The sequence below is a fragment of the Neolamprologus brichardi genome, chromosome 9 (genome assembly GCF_056152115.1).
Source record: "Neolamprologus brichardi isolate AB-2024 chromosome 9, ASM5615211v1, whole genome shotgun sequence".
Lineage (NCBI taxonomy): Eukaryota > Metazoa > Chordata > Actinopteri > Cichliformes > Cichlidae > Neolamprologus > Neolamprologus brichardi.
The window spans coordinates 29,489,351-29,512,337 of record NC_142112.1 but is presented as its reverse complement, the minus strand read 5'-3'; the positions used below and the strand labels follow the sequence as shown (position 1 = coordinate 29,512,337).

The 22,987-nt window shown below is 42.3% G+C and overlaps 1 protein-coding gene across 1 annotated transcript in view; it reads right to left on the bottom strand.

Annotated features, from left to right (window-relative positions):
- The window catches only part of LOC148101488 (uncharacterized), a 40,366-nt gene extending 18,381 nt beyond the window's left edge, over positions 1-21,985 (bottom strand). The window contains 2 exon segments of the mRNA XM_087846270.1: positions 21,197-21,350; positions 21,859-21,985. Of these exon segments, the coding sequence (XP_087702396.1) occupies positions 21,197-21,350; positions 21,859-21,916 (212 nt within the window). The 5' untranslated portion in view covers positions 21,917-21,985.
- Between the last annotated feature and the right edge of the window lie 1,002 nt (positions 21,986-22,987).

Genomic DNA, 22,987 nt, shown 5'->3' with positions numbered 1-22,987 from the left:
TTTGCATAACTTTAAGAATTTGAATGTGAAGAGAAGAAAAGATCCATGAACATAATGATGGGTTCAAATATCTTTGAATTTATGAGCTTCAGTATATTTTTCGGACTGAGGAAAACAGAAAAAAGGTTAAGTATTCTGAAGAGCGTAAGATTATGAAAAAACTAGAGATATGAAATATCCAGATTTTAGAGGCCCAAAGAGGTGAAGAGCAAAGCAGCAAACAGAGAAAGCTTTGTAAAGTAGCTTTTTTTTTTTTCTTAAAGGTGTGTAAAATCAGAGGTTCAGAAACAAAATACAGAGCTCAAGAAAATAGAGTTTACTGTGGAAATCAGTTTACAGTGACATGCTAAGCCCTGTGGGTGTGTATCGTGTGTTTCAGGCTTTGCAGCGTCAGCAGAGAGTGAGCGGGACGTCGGCTGGGGTCGAGTGTGTGTTTTCCTGAAGAGACTGGAGACAGCGATCTGACTGACTGGTTCATCTGAGGCTCTCAGTGGTTCCCCGTCTCAGCGAGATTCACAACACTTCTTGCAACAAACTCCCGTAACCATGGTTACAGGAGGACGCTCTGTTTGTGGCGGTCATTATCATAGTATGACGTCAAAAAGAGACGTTAATAAATATTAATTCATGCAATTTAAACACATTTTTTATTTTACTATTAAGGTGTATAATGGTTTAATATGGCATGACACCCTCGCTGATGTTGATGCCTAGGAATCTGAAGCAGCTGACTCTCTCCACCTCTGCTACTGCTGGTTTCCTGTAACCCACGATGAGCTCCTTGGTTTTGCTGATGTAAAGCACCAGGTTGTTGTCACGGCACCGTGATGTCACGCCTCTCACCTCTGTCCTGCATGAAGTCTCATCTCCATCAGAAATGCAGTCAATGAGGAGATTAGACTTTATTGATCGACGGCAGGAAAATTTGTGCGTTACCTCAGCTCAGGTAGAGATAGCAGAAGAAAATCCAAAAATAGAAATAAAATATAAACAACTACAAAATAAATAAGATAATACACTATATACAACAGTAGCATACACAGTATGTGACTATGGATAGAGTGTTGTGGAAATGCAAGAAATAAATTTCATTATTCTTACTATTATTATTTAAGCAATAGATATCTAAAAGTATCTATAAGTATAGACATGTACTTGCACACACATCTACAGACTAAATATACACATGTATACATATACATACACATATACCTGCACACCAGGTAAATGTCCAGTGACTCATGACAGCGTGATTGAGGAGTTACAGAGTCTAACTGCTGTTGGGATCAGTGATCTGTGAAAGTGCTCCTTCCTGCAGTGAGGGTGTTTTGGTCTCTGACAAGGATCTGCTCAGCTCACAGACTCATGCAGAGGATGATGTGGGTTGTTCGTGATGGATGTCAGCTTTACTAGCATTTTTAGCACACGATCAAAGTTTCTGTGGATGCTTGAAAAATCTTGAAGAACGTTGAATTCACTAAAGGTTTTAAAAATAATGCTGTAATCAGTTTCGTTACAGTTGCAGTGTTGTCTTCTGCTACTGTAGGCCACAGCAGCAGACGACAACACAGGTTGAGTAAGTGGGAGTGAGTGTTTTCAGACACAGAAGAACAACTTTAGATTAATCAAACGAAAATTTATACAATCAGCTTTCCAAATGTGAATATGTTTCAGTTGTCTGTGAGTAGGAACTCAACTCTAACAAACTATAAGTTTAGTTAACTACAACCAACTAACCAAGCTCCAGCAGGTCTGGGGCGCACTTACAAAGGCGAGGCTGCCGGACACAGGCGCCACCGGGCCCTCTGACCACCACCAGTAGGCAAATATGGGGTTAGTATCTTGCCCAAGGATATTTGGCATGCAGCCAGGAGGCAGCCTGGGATCAAACCACCGACCTTCTGATTAGTGGCTGACCTGCTCTGCCACCTGAGCTACAGCCAGGTTAGTCCCTTCTAACCCCTAGACTAGCCTGGGGACGTAACAGCCATACTGAGCAGATCATTTCTTGTATGTGGGAAATGTTTGTGACACTGTTGTGACCTATTGTGATTAAATCGTAACTATATCTTGATTAAAGTATAATATAGGTGCAGTGCTGGTGTGCAGGGGTGTTATGTGCCTTGTGGGGGAGGCTGCAGACATGTTATAAATTGTTATGTCTATATCAAGCTTTTAGCCTAACAACAAGCAGAGATATGTGTGTATTTCTTAAAATCACTCTATATCTGCTTTAGAAAAATATCCCTTAATTCACCTGTGTTCATACACTTTGGTTTTCCAGTGCAGAGGAATGACAACAAAAGGAAAGACTTCACTGAGTGAAAAAGGATGAAGATCCAATGCAGCTGGTTTCAGGAGATAATGAAAAAGCCTGAACACCTTCTCTACAAAAACAGGGTGAGTTTAATGTTGTGATTGATTTAGTTTTTGAAGATTTGTGTGTTACTTTAATTATAAAGTACTTATATTTCAACTGAACTTACAGCTCCACCTTCAATACTGTCATCCCACACAAACTCACTCACAAGCTGGCAACACTCGGCCTGCACCCCACCTTCTGTGACTGGCTACATGACTTTTTGACTGGCAGGCCCCAGACCGTCAGGATCGGCAACAGGACTTCAGCCCGCATTAGGAAACAGACATCTGAGGGGTGTACCTGGCATACAGGCTCCTCCAGGTGGTTTCCCCAGATGTAGATGTGAGTCAGAGTCGAGCTGGATTTCACAGCCTGAGCCAACAACAGCAGACCCTCTGATGTGAGGGGCAGAGAAAAGCCACGTGGATAGGAGCTACTCTCCGAGCTAAGGTTAGCCAAAGAGGGCATGGATGCAGACGAGCCCAGCCTCCTGAACATCCCGAAAGAGCTTCGTGACTTTAGGAAAGACAACAACAAACAACATGCACATATTAGACGAGGGTTAAGAAGAGTTGATGCTAGAATGGAAGAGGCAGAGGGGCGATTCGACGAGACTGAGACGGTGCTACAGTTGTTTATTTTATTCATAAACATTCATTCTATTTCATTAATTATTTCATGGTTTCTTTGCATCTTCATCTGTAGTACTTACACATCGGTGTATGTTCCTTGTGTTTGCTTACATTAAAATACCAGCACTAATGACCAGAGCATATAAATGCAGCTTTTCATATTTGACAATATATTTTGAAAGCACAAGACAAATCACAAACAGTTTTCAATGTAGGTTTGGTTTTTTATTTGGTTTTATTTTTCATTTCTATATTTGATGGTGATGTGATGCTATATTACATGTTTTTAAGATTCAGTTGAATTTAATATTTGTAATATAGCATCAAATCACAACCGTCTCCTCAAGTTGCTTTATACTGTAAGATAGAGACCCTACAGTAGCAGCAAGAAAACCCCAATTAATTAATAATCCCTTATGAGCAAGCACTTGGCGACAGTGGGGAGGAAAAACTACCTGTAAAAGGCAGAAACCTCCGGCAGAACCAGGCTCAGAAGGGACGGCCATCTGCCTCGGCCGGTGGGGGGTGATGGTAACGATAATACGAGGAGACACGATGAAGAATATTTCTCAGTCTAACTAAAGTCGAATGAAATAGTTTTAAAATAAAATATACCTCAGATGTTAACTCTGAGGCCAGACTGCTTTAAGATTTTAAAAGAGGTATTTGAAAAAAATCAAGATGACAATTTAGTCATCAGTACTGCCTTTAAAGCAGCAGCTGAACAAATTCTTAAAACCTTTTAACACTGCTGAAAAAAACCTGGCAAGTTTGGATTTCTTTGAAAGATTCATGAAGACACTTAGATTCTTTCTTATGATCTTTCTAATAATGTCGTCAAAAGATGAATCTTCTGACAACATTACATCGAAGAACTTGTCTGCAGATCCAAACTCCTTGATAAGGCCTTTAGCTGTGTCCTTGACTAACTTATTTATGTTATTATTAAGAATTTTTAGGTATTCGGTGCATCTATCTTCAGAAAGTACCAAATCTGTCAGATGGTTGATAACTAACTCTAATTTTTCTGGATCCAGAAGATTTCTGGTATTTTTGTGCAATTTTTCTGCGATTCTCGTGGCTACAAGAGTGCTAAATTGTTTGGCAATTAGCCTATCATCAGGTGACACTAATGTTTCTGACAGTTCTTCCTCTGGGTTTTCAGAGGTTGCTGGCTGACTTTGACCCTCTGTGGGTTCAGTGTGAGACACTGATGCCTGATCACCGAGATTCATTGCTGGATGCATCAGAATAGTGTCGTCAAAAGATGAATCTTCTGATATCATTACATCGAAGAACTTGTCTGGAGCTGTGGCCTTGACTAATTTAACCCTGTTATTATTAAGAATTTTTAGGTATTCGGTGCATCTATCTTCAGAAAGTACCAAATCTGTCAGACGGTTGATAACTAACTCTAATTTTTCTGGATCCAGAAGATTTCTGGTATTTTCGTGTAAATTTTGTGCGATTCTTGTGGCTAGAAGAGTACTAAATTGATTGGCAATTAGCTTATCATTAGGTGACACTAATGTTTCTGACAGTTCTTCCTCTGGGTTTTCAGAGGTTGCTGGCTGACTTTGACCCTCTGTTGGGTCAGTGTCAGAGACTGATGCCTGATCACTGCTTGTATTTGAAACCAGGTTCGGGTCTTCTGCACTCACACAGACTGGCTGATTGGTGAGATCAGTAACTGGACTTGACCGTGATGTAAACAGTCTGTCGCTTGTTTCACCAGCATCTGGTCCAATCATAACTTCTTCCTTTGATGGGGTCAGCACTCTTACTATATCTTCCACGGCACCAGAAATTTTGTCATTTATAATAGTTTGGGTTAAAGTTTCATTCTCCAACCAGAAAAGAAGGTTTTGTAAGAACCTTTCCACTGAATCTTCTACGAGCACATATGGCACCTCAGGAGCAGAGGGTACATTACAGTCACCCTGTGAAGTCTTAGAGAAGTCTGAGAGACTTTTACCCATTTGCATCGTGGGGGCTGGATATGTTGACTCGACATGGCCGTACACATTTTCTGTCAACTCCCTTGAAAACATCTCCTTACTTGTCAGGTCAAGATGTCCTGCCTGGGTTAATTTACTAAACAGTTTATTCAGAACCGGCACGACCGTTGTAAATTTGAGCGGAGAAGAACTTTCAACTGTGGTTTCTAAGGTTGGTGATTTTCTGGGAATTTCTGAGGGATTCATGTGTTCGCTTTTCCTGGAGTCAGCTCTCTCACTCTCCGGGGAGTTTGCCTGTTGTCTCTGAAAGGTCAAAAATCCTTTGCTTTTCTTCAAATGATCTTTCAGCTCACTGTTCATTTTTTCAAATTCCTTTTTAGCAAACCTGAAGAAGTGTTGTTTTACTTCATCTGGTTTTATAATTAGGGCACATGATGCAAAAAAGTCTTTCACCTTTTTGATCACCAGGTCCACATCAAAAGCAGGCTTGGGTGAGCTACACTTCTCACTTAATGTGATATCTTCTGCATCAGGATACTCAATGTTAGCAATTAACACATTTACAATGTCAACTGCAGCTTTATCTGCATCATCTTCATCATGTAAATAATTCAGATTGTTGAGGATTGTTTCAACATCACTTTGAGCTTTCTCCTCAGCTTCTGCAAACTCATCACTTTCTTTTTCCTCCACGGGTTGCAGTTCTATGTGACAGTCCTGGTCATCTTTACTTATCTCTCTGTCTGTACTCCACCTCATGAGAGCCATACTTATTTCTTTAATTGTTCCCATCTCAGAGAGCTTGGATTCAAGACTCTCATCACTTGAACTAAAGGAAGTGGGTAAAGCCCCCCTCATGAACAGGCCGCTCAGCTTACCTTTATAACTCTTCAGACATGAGAAAGCATGAGAAACCATGCATCTGAGGTTTTTTATGTTTGTTATTTTTCTGGTGACATAAATAGAATCTGGGTTTTCTGGGACTAGAACCCAACCCGAGTTGACTTTATTTGAGATCTCCTGCTCAATCATCTGTGTCAGCACCACAGCGCTTTCACACTCCTCATGGGTGACATTAAGAGCAGCAGCAAAGCTGGTTGAGAAAGAGTCTCCCAATACGGGGCTTATTTTTGTCACGGCTATGCTAAGGTATGTCTGGAATGATGCATCATTTAATTGGTCCTGACCTCCTAGAAGTAAAGTTTTTATGGTGCTTGCACTAACTGACTGAATGACATCAGTAATCATATCAGCCAGTGCTACTTGGACATCGGAGTCCCAGATCCCATTTTCTATCAAGCGCCACTGTAATCCAGAGAGCCTATCGAAACTGATAGCAGGTGAAAAAGGCTCTGAATTAATGGGGGTAGGGGTTCTAACAGTGGATAAAGACATTGTCAATGACTTAGTTTCGCTACAATTACTTTGGAAATCCGTTTTCAGAAAGCTTTCAGAAAGGGAAGATCGCGGTCTGTACATTTAACGTACGACAACTAAAAATGCAAAATGCAAGATTCAGGTATAAAGCCCGCTGTTTCACCCCTATTTAGGGACTCAAGTGGAGGTCACGTGCTGCAAGATCAAAGGCACGTACTGTGACATCAAAGCAGAAAGGAACTGAGCTATGTGACGTCATGCCGCGAGCGTTCACCTACATGCGCGTGCACACAAGTGAGCGATCACTAATAAATCACAGACGCATCAACGTCGGTGTTGTCAAACTTTCAATCATACCTGCAGCCAGTTCTTTGAAGCTCTCAAATGGGTTGAATGGCGGCTGTTTTCCACCATCATCGCAGAGCATTCCTCCAGCAGGTCCAACGCCTGATTCAACAAAAGCCGCGACTCCGGCAGCTGTGCTGCGAAGCAGTTTTCTAATGTGATGGCTAACTAGCTAATGTGATGGCTAACTAGCTAATGTGGTGGCTAACTAGCTAAAGAATCCTAACATATATGAGGTACTTAAAAAACAAAGGGAACGAAGGAGGAGGAGGAGAAGTGGAGACAGCGATCTGACTGACTGGTTCATGTGAGGCTCTCAGTGGTTCCCCGTCTCAGCGAGATTCACAACACTTCTTGCAACAAACTCCCGTAACCATGGTTACAGGAGGACGCTCTGTTTGTGGCGGTCATTATCATAGCATGACGTCAAAAAGAGACGTTAATAAATATTAATTCATGCAATTTAAACACATTTTTTATTTTACTATTAAGGTGTATAATGGTTTAATATGGCATGACACCCTCGCTGATGTTGATGCCTAGGAATCTGAAGCAGCTGACTCTCTCCACCTCTGCTACTGCTGGTTTCCTGTAACCCACGATGAGCTCCTTGGTTTTGCTGATGTAAAGCACCAGGTTGTTGTCACGGCACCGTGATGTCACGCCTCTCACCTCTGTCCTGCATGAAGTCTCATCTCCATCAGAAATGCAGTCAATGAGGAGATTAGACTTTATTGATCGACGGCAGGAAAATTTGTGCGTTACCTCAGCTCAGGTAGAGATAGCAGAAGAAAATCCAAAAATAGAAATAAAATATAAACAACTACAAAATAAATAAGATAATACACTATATACAACAGTAGCATACACAGTATGTGACTATGGATAGAGTGTTGTGGAAATGCAAGAAATAAATTTCATTATTCTTACTATTATTATTTAAGCAATAGATATCTAAAAGTATCTATAAGTATAGACATGTACTTGCACACACATCTACAGACTAAATATACACATGTATACATATACATACACATATACCTGCACACCAGGTAAATGTCCAGTGACTCATGACAGCGTGATTGAGGAGTTATAGAGTCTAACTGCTGTTGGGATCAATGATCTGTGAAAGTGCTCCTTCCTGCAGTGAGGGTGTTTTGGTCTCTGACAAGGATCTGCTCAGCTCACAGACTCATGCAGAGGATGATGTGGGTTGTTCGTGATGGATGTCAGCTTTACTAGCATTTTTAGCACACGATCAAAGTTTCTGTGGATGCTTGAAAAATCTTGAAGAACGTTGAATTCACTAAAGGTTTTAAAAATAATGCTGTAATCAGTTTCGTTACAGTTGCAGTGTTGTCTTCTGCTACTGTAGGCCACAGCAGCAGATGACAACACAGGTTGAGTAAGTGGGAGTGAGTGTTTTCAGACACAGAAGAACAACTTTAGATTAATCAAACGAAAATTTATACAATCAGCTTTCCAAATGTGAATATGTTTCAGTTGTCTGTGAGTAGGAACTCAACTCTAATAAACTATAAGTTTAGTTAACTACAACCAACTAACCAAGCTCCAGCAGGTCTGTAGCCGTCAGATCACAGTGAGCCAAACTGAGGCTCCTGCTGTCGGCTTTCTTCCCGAGTCTCTTCAGGAAAACACACACTCGACCCCAGCCGACGTCCCGCTCACTCTCTGCTGACGCTGCAAAGCCTGAAACACACGATACACACCCACAGGGCTTAGCATGTCACTGTAAACTGATTTTCCACAGTAAACTCTATTTTCTTGAGCTCTGTATTTTGTTTCTGAACCTCTGATTTTACACACCTTTAAGAAAAAAAAAAAAAAAAAGCTACTTTACAAAGCTTTCTCTGTTTGCTGCTTTGCTCTTCACCTCTTTGGGCCTCTAAAATCTGGATATTTCATATCTCTAGTTTTTTCATAATCTTACGCTCTTCAGAATACTTAACCTTTTTTCTGTTTTCATCAGTCCGAAAAATATATTGAAGCACATAAATTCAAAGATATTTGAACCCTTTGAATCATTACGTTCATGGATCTTTTCTTCTCTTCACATTCAAATTCTTAAAGTTATGCAAAAATCAGGTCAATTTAGCTTTGTCCTCCTCTGTCCTTGTTAGATGTTGAAAAATCTCTAAGTAATAAAAATTGATCGTTTTTCTTCAGAGATCCTGAATCCCTGAAAGTTACTTTAAAAAAGACCCTATATAGTCCTTCTGTGTAAACTTTGTCTCAATGTAAAAAACAAACAATCAGGCTTCTGGTTTCTAAATGTAAATCGGTGTGATCCTGCGTTGTGTCTGATCTCTGATCAAAAAAGGTAAAAGAAAGAAAGAAAGGCCTCCAAGTAATCATTTGCCCACTCCAGCTCCTCTCCCACAGGGGAATTGTAGAAAAGGGCGGCATTTATTTTTACATTGAACATAAAGTATGGATTTACACGTAACATATTTGACATAAGATAAAACAAAAACAACAACACAAAATCCGACATACCTGATCAAAAAAGGTAAAAGAAAGAAAGAAAGGCCTCCAAGTAAATCATTTGCCCACTCCAGCTCCTACGACCAAATACAAACAGTGGGGAAGAGGGTTAGCTCAACCCACCACAACTTCCAAGCTAGCATTTATGGCGCCTAAAACACATTTATAATACACACATACTACACACTTATAACATCTAACAAAAACAGGCTTAATAATGACAATAATCGAACTAAAATCACAATCAGAAACATCCAGGTGGCTAAATATGCATTATATGAGCGTTTTACAGTGTTGGGAAAGAAATGACACCCACCTCTCCCACAGGGGAATTGTAGAAAAGGGGAGAGGCAAAAGGGGTACACTGTATTTATAGGGTTGCACCAAAGAAGAAGAAGAAAAGAATGAGGAGGGGCTCTAACTGATAATGAACATAACTACAGGCTTGGAGGTCCTAAAAGTCAGGTATAAAAGGAACAGTTTGGGGGTTTAGGACACATTTTGTGTAATTATAACAATGTGATTTATGACCCTGTTACATTCACCCCCCAAGAATTACACAAAATACTAAAGAGTACACCAAAAACAAAATAAAATAAAATAAAATGTATAAACCCACAATAACAGATACAGTGGCCTCAAACAAATTCACATCACATATACAATGAATTAGATCAGCAACATAGCTTCCTCCAAGGAGGATAAGAGACCTGAGACCCGCTCGGCGCCTAGCAAGATCCCAGGACACACTATAGACAAAATGAGGTGCCATTTACACCACACAATACAGGCCATAATATCTATGGGCATCACCATCAGACTGCACAGACTGACAAAATACAATCAACTCTGTGCCTCTATTATTCTTTACCAAAAACAATAGCAATGGACGACATACAGCAATAAACAAATTCACACATCGATAACCGCTGCTTGAACAGGTTCAACACCAAGGAGTGTTTCAAGTTGAGCCATTGATTCAATCAAGCGACGAACTGGTTTAATGATTCTACCAAAACGTGTGGTAAGTCCTTGATCCACGTCCACATTTTCAGGTTCAAGAGAATGAAAACTGTGGGACGGGAAAGCAGCAGGGGAGTCTGGGGAGGCTCCATCAACAGCCAGCCCACCAAGATCAGGAACACCCATTATGGGAGGGGTCTCATGAACGCCATCTTCGACCGGGTCAGCGGCGGATTGCTGATGGATCCATGATAGTGTGCGGTCATCACACTCGCCAATGCTGGAGACAGAATCCACAGTACAGGTGGCAGGAAGTACAGCTCCTGTGCCCCCAAAAGATATCACAGACCCATCCAGTTCAGACTCAGGGGGGCCACTGACAACGCTCACAGCAGGATGTGCAGCATCGTCATTCAATGTTGTGTCCAAGGGCAAAAAGTTAACTTGAAGGAGCAGGTTGCGATGCACCACACGCTCATGACCTTCTTTGTCTCTGATACGGCAGATGTGAAGAGCAGGATCCAAGTCGACTACCGTGTACACAATGGGTTCCCATTTGTCAGAGAGCTTTCTTTTTCCTCTGACTCCCTTGTTTGCCAACAACACCTGGTCCCCTAGTGAAAGAGGCAGACCCTTCACCTTTCTGTTGTACTGGTCAGACTGGTGTCTCTGCTCCATTGTGCTGTGTTCCTGGGCTTGGAGCATGGCAGAGCGCAAGTCATCCATCAGTGACTTGACATAGGTATCATAGTCACAAATGGTGTCATCATGAAGGACATCCCGAAACATGAGGTCAACTGGCAACCTTGGCACCCTCCCAAACATCAGGTAGAATGGCGCAAAGCCGGTGGTCTCGTGTGCTGTACAGTTATACACAAACGTCATGGACTGTATCATTTGCGGCCATTTCTGCTTAGATCTGGGGGGGAGGGACCGTAACATGTTTCCAAGGGTGCGATTAAATCTCTCCGTGGTACCATTACCCATGGGGTGGTATGGTGAAGTGTGGGATTTGGCAACGCCACCCAAAACCAGAAGCTCTGCAAGCAGCTCACTCTCAAAACTAGCTCCCTGGTCAGAGTGAATGCGCTGAGGGAAGCCATACACACAGAAGAATCCATCCCAGAGCTTTTTAGCAACTCTCTTAGCGGTCTGATCCGGGCATTGGAATGCATGTGCTAATTTTGTGAAGTGGTCAGTAATCACAAGGACATCCACAGACTTGTTGTTGCTGTCCTCAGCTGACCAGAAGTCAATGCACACAAGTTCCAGTGGAGCACAGGTCTTAATGCTTTCCAACGGGGCCCTAGCTGCTGGCTCTGGGGTCTTGCTGAGAACACACCTGCGGCAACTTCTCACATGATCGCGCACATCCTTCTCCATATCATACCAGAAGAAACGCTGACGAGCCAAGGAGAGTGTGCGAGGTTGACCTTGATGACCAGCATTGTCGTGTATGCCAGACAGCACCACTTGTTTTAGGGAGTCAGGTACCACAAACTGGAATCTCTTGTGTTTGGTCAGTGGGTCCCTCACAACTCTGTAGAGGACACCATTGAGGAATGTGAGCTTATCCCATTGTTTCAGGAGCCGCAACGTATGTTGGTTCTCATGACAGCGCTCACGTCTGGAGGGTCTGCGCTTACGCTCAACATAGCGGGCTACTCTGGAGATCACAGGATCCCCTGTTTGATGAGACAGGAGATCAGCATGGGACAGCGCATGAGAGACATCACAGTCAGGTGGACTAATGGAGGTCAGGTGACCAGCGAGGGATGTTGCACGCTGGCGAGAAGCAGACTCCCACTCACAGAGGGAAGATATGAGAGAAGACACGTCATCAGTTGACAGAGACACATCAAGCACAGCAGAGGGTGGAGCACTGCGTATCGATTGAGGTTGACAGGTCAAACGGAAGGCATCTTGGACACTAGCATCTTTCACATCACTGACTTGCTCTAGCAGCTCAAAGTAGGGCTCCGACAGGAGGCGCTGGGCCAAAGGCCTCACAAACGGTTCCCTGCTCAGGGTGTCTGCCACGATGTTCAGCTTTCCAGGAACATATTTGATCTCAAAGCAGTATGGTGCAAGCTTAGAGACCCAACGCTGTTCACAGGCATCCAGCTTTGGCTTAGTCAGAATGTATGTGAGAAGATTGTTATCAGTCCAGACAGTGAACCGGTGACCCTTGAGCCAGTGGCTGAACTTATCGCACACAGCTCACTTCAGAGCCAAAAATTCAAGCCGGTGTGCTGGGTATTTGGCCTGACTGCGGCTGAGAGACTTACTAGCAAAGGCTATAGGTCTTGCTCTCTCCTCACCAGCTGGCACCTGGGATAAGACAGCACCCAGCCCATCCATGGAAGCGTCAGTCGAAAGGATTAATGGCCTCTCAAAATCAGGATGTGCCAGCACCGCACAGCTGAGGAGTGCACCTTTGAGTCCCTCAAATGCCTTCTCGCAAGCAGGAGTCCAGTCTTGAGGGGTGAGCTTGCGAAAGGTTCCCAGTTTCCGACTCCCGTGGCAGCCTTTAGTCCTCTTCTGACCGGCAGTTAGAGCAAAGAGCGGCTTCGCAATACGAGAGCACCCTGGAATGAAATGCTGGTAAAACATCACCATGCCAAGGAAGGATCTCACTTTCCTCTGAGAAGGGGTGCAACCGTCACCATCCATAAGGTCAGTCTTCTGAAAACTGGCGATAACCCTCACTTTATCCTGATCAACTGAGACACCACCAGCATCCACGACATGACCCAAAAACCTCACAGAGCGTCTGAGAAAGTGACATTTTTTCTGTGCCAGCTTCAGATTGCTGGTCCTCAGGCGAGAGAAAACAATCTCAAGACGTTTTAGGGCCTCCTCTTCTGAAGGTGCAAACACCAGCAGGTCATCAAGATAACACAGGAGGCTGGAAAAGTTCAAGTCACCAAAGATGCTGAGCATCATCCGCATGAAAGATGCTGGGCTGTTGCATAGACCCTGGGGAAGTCTGTTGTACTCATACAGGCCAAGAGGTGTAGTGAAAGCCGTGTACCGTCTGTCAGACTCATGGAGGGGAACATTGTAGAACCCGGATGTGAGGTCCATGGTGCTGAAGAAAGCATTCCCACCAAGGGCAGCAAGACAGTCAGCCTGATGGGGCAGTGGGTGAGCATCCTTAATGGTTTTGGCATTGAGCCAGCGGAAGTCAGTGCATATCCTCAAGTCACCTGACTTCTTCCAAACCATTACCAGTGGCGAGGCGTATTCGCTGGTGGACTTACTAATGATGCCTTTCATCTCCATGTCTGACAGGACCTCTCGCAACTTATGATAGTGAGCCGGTGGTACTCTGCGATAGGGAAGCCTGAAAGGGCGGTCGTCAGTGAGGTGGATACGATGGACAAAGTCTTTCACCTCACCAAAGTCCAGTTTGTCTCTAGAGAACACATCTTGGTAAGTCAACACAAGCTCCACCAATTTCCTCTTCCACCCATCTGACACTTCACAGCCCTCAATGTCAATATCAGCCAACCCAGCGTCTTTGAGTAGCTGTGCAGAGTCAGGCACAGAGTCTGATGAGGGGGGAAAACTGGTATGCTGGTCAGTCAGAGTCTCGCAGAGACCTTGAGTGATGGGCAGGTCCTCCACAGCAATACAAGGAAAGACATCCGCAATCTTAGCATTGCGACGAAGTGTCACAGGGCTCTCTGTTGGGTTAAGGACTTTCATGGGGACCCAGCGATCTCCCCACATGGGTGTTATAATGCGCCCCACCATTATGTTCTTTGGAGTGGAACGGGCTGACGTGGGTTCCACAACGACAGTACTTCCTGGAGACACAAGGGCAGAAGGTGGCAGCTTTCCCCAAACTACATATTCTTTTTGTGGCAGGAGAGTGACACTCTTCCGCAACCTGACCGTACCTACTTTATCTGGCAACACAGGAGCAGACCACCGTGAGATACAGCTCAGCAACTGCAGGAAGTCTTCACAATCAGTGCCAGTGTACTCGGAGTTAATAAGCTCCCAGTACTTTGTATCTGCCTTCATTTTCTGAATGATGGGCCGGATCACATTGCTCCCCACGATGAGTTCATCTTTTTGCCCAGGAACCACAAATGTTGGCACAAGAAACCTAGTCCCATATACTTCAATGTCCAAATCATAGATGCATTTCGGTTGTGTGAGAAGGCCACCGCAACCAACCAGCACCACATTTTCAGGGGCATGCTGCGGAATCAGAGCAACACCAGCGGCTCTTAGCTTGCTATCAGCCTCTTCACTTAGTGTGCATGACATACTTCCTGAATCAAGCATGCCTGTCAGGGAACACCGGCCACTGACCGACACTGGAGTGTAAAACAACTCACTAGCCCTGCCAACTCTTTGTGAACCCATAATAACTGTCTTCTCATCAGAGAGGCTACTACAGCAGTTAACATATATGGCTTCTGGGTCTGTTGCATTTCTGAGGGTTTCATCAACACTGCCCATGCTACCCCTCTCGTTACATGGGCTGGCTAGTTTAAAGCAGCATTGGTGGGAGGAGGGACTGAAATGCTTGGTTTCTGGTGCAACTGTGGGCATTCACGCCTCATGTGTCCAGGGTCAAAGCAGCTGTGGCATAGCTTGTACAGCCTACAATGCACATGGGTTGTGTGTTCAAGTGAGCCACACACTCTGCACGAAGCACGGTGAGCACTGCGGTGCCCATGGGAATGACCTGTGGGTTGTGGGAACCTAGGACCAGTGGCTAGTGATGCAGTGCACATGGACAGAACCTTGTCAAACAGTGCTACCATCTGTTGAACACCTGGCTCAGCTGGAGGAGGGCCGGAAACTGGCAAAGATGGGGGCATGACATGAGGAGTCAAAGGAGGACAAGCAGAGGGCTGCTGCACACTTACCATGCCATCAGAAGAGAGAGGCTGACATGTGGCTGCAGAGGGAACAGAGGGCATAGGATACGAGGCTGGCTCATGTGTTACTGTGACTGCTTGAGCACCGCTGGAGTGGGGCTGGCTGTTAACAGCAACAGGGCTCTGATGTGGGATGGACAGACATGCTGTATTATGAGACAAAACACTAGACTGTCTCATTTTCCTCACATAGTTGTCCAGACGGCTCTGAACCTCAGCTGCAGTCCACTCCTCAGGGGCCTTCAGTTGAAAAGACAAGGCAAGACTGTGGTCAGGACAGTGATTAATGAACATCGAAACAACCTCACTACTGGGGTCCTCTACCAGCTTGCCGCGCCTGCGGAGACACTCATCAGCAGCGTCAATAGACTTGTTCAACCGGATCCAGTAATCCATGGCATTCTCACCTGGACGTGGCACAGTACTGTAGAAATCTTTCATGGGCAGGCTGGAATATGTCAAGTCGCTGAAGTTAGACCTCAGTATGTCAAACACAGCAGTAATAAGATCATTCCGATTCAACTCAGGGCGGCAACGAAGTGACACCTTGACCACATCTCTGGCTTTGCCAGTCAGTCTAGACATTAATATGGCAAACATTTCTTCATCTGTGTCACAGCTGATTCTATGCAGATAACATCTCATCATGTCCTCCCATTCACCGATGGGAAATATATCTGTGTTGTCACCCTTGAAGTATGGTGGAGCTTTGGTGTCTGACTGAACAACAACCTTCAGCTGGGACTGGTCATTGCAGCTCGAGGGCACATTCTGAGGAGACTGTGGCTGGGTGGGGGCTGGCTGGTGCATAGAGTTAAGAGAGGACGTGATATTTTCCCCAATTTGCTTTGCTAAGTCAGTAATCAAGCTGCTCAACATGTCACTAGTGACAGCCTGGGTGTGTGTTTGGCGTTCGCAAGCAGCTGGTGTTGAGCTAGCTGCTGGCATTAATGGTGAGTGCATCACTGACTGGTCTACAGTGTGGGCACCAATACCGGGGACTACTGGCCTACCCCTCCCAAAACACTTTGGAGCAATCTGATGACCCCTCCCCAAACCAAAGGTCATATTACTCCCCGCAGAGAACAGATCAGGCATAGCGCTATCCACAGTTTCCTCACCTAACATGTTGGTCCAAGTGAGATATCACTATTTAACAGCAAAAAAAAAAAAAAGAGCCTAACCCCCACACACAATTATGCAAAACTTCACAAAACAATGAAATGTGGGGAGAAAAAAAAAACATCAAAGAATCAAAACACCATAGAAAATAAAATAAAATGTTGTTTTTTTCCTCTCAATTAAAACAGGCTGTAAAAGCCAATATCAATAGAAAAAAAATAAATTACAATCCGTGCCTGTATAATTTGAGGCAACAATATGAAACATTGACAGAAATGATCACCTACGTATTTGCCCTTTAAGTTCACACGTGACAGAGATGCCTGCAAGCCAAATTGCGGGGCATCGATCACACACGCGATATAAAAACCTGTGAGTGAAAGCGCAGGGCACAGGACCCTGGCACACAGCTGCGGAGAGGAGGCGGGAAAACAGCGGCAGCAGAAGGAGGAGGGGTGGATCGCGGATTGGCGATGTGACTGGTCAGCGGCACCAAGTGTAACCGGTGTGATCCTGCGTTGTGTCTGATCTCTGATCAAAAAAGGTAAAAGAAAGAAAGAAAGGCCTCCAAGTAATCATTTGCCCACTCCAGCTCCTCTCCCACAGGGGAATTGTAGAAAAGGGCGGCATTTATTTTTACATTGAACATAAAGTATGGATTTACACGTAACATATTTGACATAAGATAAAACAAAAACAACAACACAAAATCCGACATACCTGATCAAAAAAGGTAAAAGAAAGAAAGAAAGGCCTCCAAGTAAATCATTTGCCCACTCCAGCTCCTACGACCAAATACAAACAGTGGGGAAGAGGGTTAGCTCAACCCACCACAACTTCCAAGCTAGCATTTATGGCGCCTAAAACACATTTATAATACACACATACTACACACTTATAACATCTAACAAAAACAGGCTTAATAATGACAATAATCGAACTAAAATCACAATCAGAAACATCCAGGTGGCTAAATATGCATTATATGAGCGTTTTACAGTGTTGGGAAAGAAATGACACCCACCTCTCCCACAGGGGAATTGTAGAAAAGGGGAGAGGCAAAAGGGGTACACTGTATTTATAGGGTTGCACCAAAGAAGAAGAAGAAAAGAATGAGGAGGGGCTCTAACTGATAATGAACATAACTACAGGCTTGGAGGTCCTAAAAGTCAGGTATAAAAGGAACAGTTTGGGGGTTTAGGACACATTTTGTGTAATTATAACAATGTGATTTATGACCCTGTTACATAAAGTCATTAAAATATCATTAAAATAAGCAGAAAACATGATTCTGTCTCTGCTGCAAACCTCCATGTGTATCAAATACAAAAATAACCATAGTAATTATAATAATGTGGCTATATTTTCTTCTCTAGTGATGTAAACGTTACCAAACTGGATAAAATCTGCTCATTTTTGTTATCAGGGACCTAAAAATCCTTATTATAGGAGAAATTATTCCCACTTCCTGGTGCTTTGATTCTCTAAAGCAGTGGTGGGGACCTCCACAGACTTGCAGCTACAGCAAGTTTTTACTTTTCGATAAATCACAGAGTGATGGAGCTGTAAAGGCAGGTTTCATCACAGCAGAGGATTTCATTTAATGTGCATTCTTTAGGTTTATATCTGCAACCAGAACTACTCAGACTGCATTGTGAGGCGGCTGTGCACGACCTGCATTTATGTTAAATTAAAGTACTTAATGCGAGCGTGATTTCCCTGTGTGGATATGAATGAAACGCTGTACCGTGTCCAGCACTGGGGGCCAGTTCCTGATGTCCATCGTGGCCATGGCCTCTTTGGAGCGCAGCAGCTTACAGATGACGGCGGTGGTCATCACACGCCGAGTGACTCACCTGCACAATTAGAAAGAGAAAGACAGAAGAAGAAATTAAGCTCCCTTTTTCCCCCAGAGGAGATCAGAAGTCAGCCAGAGCCATACGAGTCTGAAATTAGCTGGGAGCGAGAGCTTGAGCCCTGGAGGTCTGACTGAAAGAGAAACCGCATCGGTTTAACAGACAAATTAAGAGTCTGACCTCGACAATCATCTTAACAATTTAGTTATTTCATATACACTGGATAAAGCATACTAAAAATTTATGAAATAGCCTATTCTACCTAAAGTTAAAGAAACACACTTTAAAAAAAATTAATCCTGTGGCAGAATTTCTAAAAAAAAGAGATTTGGCTTTGAGGTGGATCAGTGTTCTTTTTGTACTGATGAAAATGAAACCCTAGAACATCTTTTTTTTTCTTCTATGCCCTATCACACAATGTATTTGGTGCAACTTAAAAAATTGGATTTCCCTAAATATTAATGATGTGCCACTATTTGAATTACATCATAATTTTTTTTATATGGATCATCTAGCATTGGGTGTCTCAGACATTATTAACATCATCATACGTTTGAGTAAATATCATATCCATTGTGTTAAATGGAGGAACGCTAAGCCTTCTCTCCCTGGTTTTATTGATGATTTTAAGATATTTTTTTCTTTGCTAAAAAAGACAAAAAGCACATATGCCAAAAAAAAATAAATAACCAGGATAATGCCCATCTCCTGCTATTCTAAATTTTGACTTATGCTGAGGCTAATATATTTTTAAGTAATGCAGCTGTCTCACTAAGACTAAGCTGTCTAACTTATCGTTCCATGATTCGAGTCGATTCGATTCGATTCAATTCAATTTGATTCTGGGAAATTTTGACAGTCAGCAATATTATAATTCAGATCAGTACAGAGGAACACACAATGGTAAGTATAATCAAACTACATAAACAAATGAAAGATTCAAATCAATTAATGATGAAGTGACATTTAACTTTAAGTACATTTGCACAGATGAAATGAATATAACCAATGCTACCACAAACAGACCCGGGATAGTATGTAGAGCCAAGGCTACATGTGCTGTGTTTACATTAAAGCATTATGAAAGACTATAAGATAACAGAACACAGAATAACAACATACACAAGTGACAAATGGCAAATGACTTCTCTCCTAGCCACTTTGTCACAGTGTGAGAGCGTTTCAGTAGTGTGTGTGAGAGCGTTTCAGTAGTGTGTATGAGAGCTAAAATTTCAGTAGTGTGTGTGAGAGCTAAAATTTCAGTAGTGTGTGTGAGAGCGTTTCAGTAGTGTGTGTGAGAGCGTTTCAGTAGTGTGTATGAGAGCTAAAATTTCAGTAGTGTGTGTGAGAGCGTTTCAGTAGTGTGTGTGAGAGCGTTTCAGTAGTGTGTGTGAGAGCTAAAATTTCAGTAGTGTGTGTGAGAGCGTTTCAGTAATAATGTCCCTTACGGCACCTCATACACAACGACCAGGACAGACAGAGCTGGGGTGCAAACCGGCAACCTTCCGTTTACAAGATGAGCTTCCAGACCCCAGAACCACAGTCGCCCATGTGTTGCATTTACAGTGTGATGCAGACTCTAACGCTGTACAGCTGTTTCTATTGTACAAACCTATAATCAGTTTCTATTTTTGGTTTGTCCACAATTTCAGTGCAATACTCCACCAAAAGAAAGGAAACTAATGCAAATGAAAGGCAGATTTGCAGGTTAAAACAAAGGAGCTGAAGACAAAACACTGCAGTTTGGTAAAACACTGTGAAAGGAAAAACCTAAATCGTGGAAAAATAAAGTACATTCTCTTTCTATTCTGGAGTTTTACATATCTGGACATGACAAATATAATTTGGTCCAGGTCACAAAGATAGGTCAATACAACCTAAAGTGAATTGAAACACATGACATATTACACCATGGTTTTATTTATTAAAACAAACAAACAAACAAGCAAACTAAGCCAAAATGCAGAAGCAATCTGTGAAAAAAGATCTTCACTACTTCCATAGAAATTAACTGTTTGCCTAGCAGCCAAGCCCTGCATATCAAACAAACTTGATTTACTGATCCAAAAGTTTGCGCACCTCACACTTGTTGATCAGTTATATTTTGGCAGTTTGTTGGTGTGAAGTATTCAGGTTTGTGATTACACAATGTCAGAGAGGTAAGACAGCAATGACTCGTGAGAATTATTATAGGCAAGTGGAAAACTTTCAAGACAGTTTTTCATTGTCCCAGGAGTGGAAGACCCAGCAAATTTACCTCAAGGTCAGCCTGTGAAATGCAATCTTAGACTCTGCAGGCCTCAGTTAGAACATTAAATATTCAAGTTCAGACATTTGTGGCATGTTTGAAAAGGTTTACCGGCCTCTTCTCTCTAAAAAGAACATTTCAGCACTGCTTAGGTTTGCAAAGTTGCATCTGGACAAACCACAGGACTCGTTTGGACAGATGAGACCAAAGTGGAGATGTTTGGCCATAACACACAGTAAACACATATCAGGATGATGGTTTGGACTTGTTTTATAGTCACAGGATCTGAGGACCTTGTAGTCATTAAGTCAACCACAAGCTCTTCTGTTTACCGAAGTATTCTAGAGTCAAATGTGCAGCAATCTGTCTAACAGCTAAAGCTTGGCCCAATTTGAGTCATGCAAAAGGAAAATGATCCCAGCAAATCTACAACAGAACGGCTAAAATGAAAATAATCAAGGTGTTGGAATGCCTCAAAGTCCAGACCTCAAACAGACTGAAATGATGTGTTGAGACCTGCAAACCTCAATAAACTGAAACAACATTGCAAAGATGAGTTGGCCAAAATTCCTCCACAGTGAAGTGCCTGCCTGATAAAGTCATGCAGAAAACTTTAAATTATTGCTGCTAAAGTTGATTCTATAAGCTACTGAATCATGGGGTGTCCTCAGGTTTTCACACACTGCTTCTGCATTTTGGCTCAATTTGAATTAATTATTTTCAAAAGGGGAAAAAACTAAACCCTCTTTGGAAAAACATCAAAAATAATACGTCTCTGTTTTAATACAAATTAGGAGCAGCAGTGTGATTTCATAAATCAACACTTCATGAAGTGTGAAAATGCCAAACAAAAGTTTATATGACTGTATTGATAGGCGTACATTTGTGAAACAGATAAGCAGATCCAAAGGAGATATGGGGCCATACCTGTCAATGAGAGCAGCCTTGGCTGTGCGGGATTTACCCGGCTTGTTGTCATCAGGATCATACCAGCTGCATAAGTCAAATCTCTCTTTGGGAATTGGCACAGAGCAGTTTCTCCCATTCACCAGAACCTTCCAGAAATTGTCAAGCCCCTCTCCTTTTTTGGGGAGAAAATACATATAAAACACTTTTTAAACTTTATGTAACTATAGTGAAAGATTTTTCACTGTTCCTAATATACTCTTTGGGGAATGGTACAGTTTTTGCCTCTGTATACCACCATTTGTGTCTTTTTAAGAATCTACTAGATTACGCCTAGCAATGCCTCCTTCACCTCAGGAGCAAATCTTTTGGGTGTTCCAGTGGACAGCTATCAAGATTTTTGTAACAACCTGTCAAATTACTTTTGAGCCTCTGAAAATGACTGCAGTTCCTAAACAATTCATCTAATACTTTTGTCGAACCCCTTTAATCAAAGCTGAAAGTCTGCACTTTCATAATCTTGACTGATTTCAAATCCACTGTGGTGGTTCACAGGTGCAAAAACACAAAAATGTCCATGTCGAAATACTTCTGGATCTGACTATACACCATGTGACGCACAACAATCAAATTAGGTAGTAAAATAATAGCAGACTGACAGAAACTTCTTAAAGTGTCCTCACCGCCTGGAAAATTGCATCCAATTCCCACCACTGCAATGCTGTCTTCAGTTTCTTCCATTGTGACAGAAAATCACTGAAAAATAAATAAATTAAAAAAACAGAAATCTTCAGCATGCAATCGCCATGGCAGCAGATCAGAAAAAAGTCGAGCGAGTTATTGAGTGAAACAGTGTAGTTAGTCCAGTTTAGTCATGCAACACTGTATCCTTACATCCATCCCGTTGGCAGTTTCCCTCACTGATGGTATCACTGCTGGACTTGCCGTTCTTATAGCCAGCTTCTTTTCTTTATCAAACATTAATGATTCATGCTGTACGTGGCCATGGAGATGAAGGACTTCAGTGCACACATTTATAGTGCCTCGCAAATGATTAGACCACGTTTAATGGGCAAGTCAATATGTTCTATAATAGCATGGCCCTATCACAGTTTCAGTTTAACTAATTATCATGTTTAAAATCCTGGAAACATCTGGAAATGGTTAAAAAAAGACATTTTACACTAACTCACATTGTTAATTAATAAGACAAGTAAGTAATAAGTAAGCCATAAGTGTTATTACATATACAATATTACAATGTGCATATCACAGTGATTGTACATAACTTTGTTGATTACTTGATTAGATAAGTTAAGGTCATAGTAGATATTCAAAGCCAAGAATGTCCAGGAGTAACAATATTTCTAAGGTAACTTTTGAACTGAAATAGTTTCTAATAATACCACAGAACAAATAGCTTACTTATTAGGAGGATGTTTATTAAATGCTGCATGTTAAAGTTCCTCTAATTACTCAAAATGATCACAGTTGACCTAATTATAAATGAATAAAAATACAAATTTATGGTTGACTTTTGAAATTTAAAATATGAAGTTAAATGTTGAGCAGCATAAGATTCTTTAAAACAATGAATAATTATTTATTTTTTCTCCCAAGGGCTTGGTCTATGAATTGAATTTTTAAGCAACATAAGGAACAATAGACTGGTTTTCCTGCTTAGTGTTATGATCTTATTACCATTATCAAGAAACCACAGCCCCACAGAATTACAAGGTAGAATTGCAACCAACAAGCATTGTCTTTATTACCCACCTGTCAATAGAAAATTGTATTTGTTTAGTCAGTATA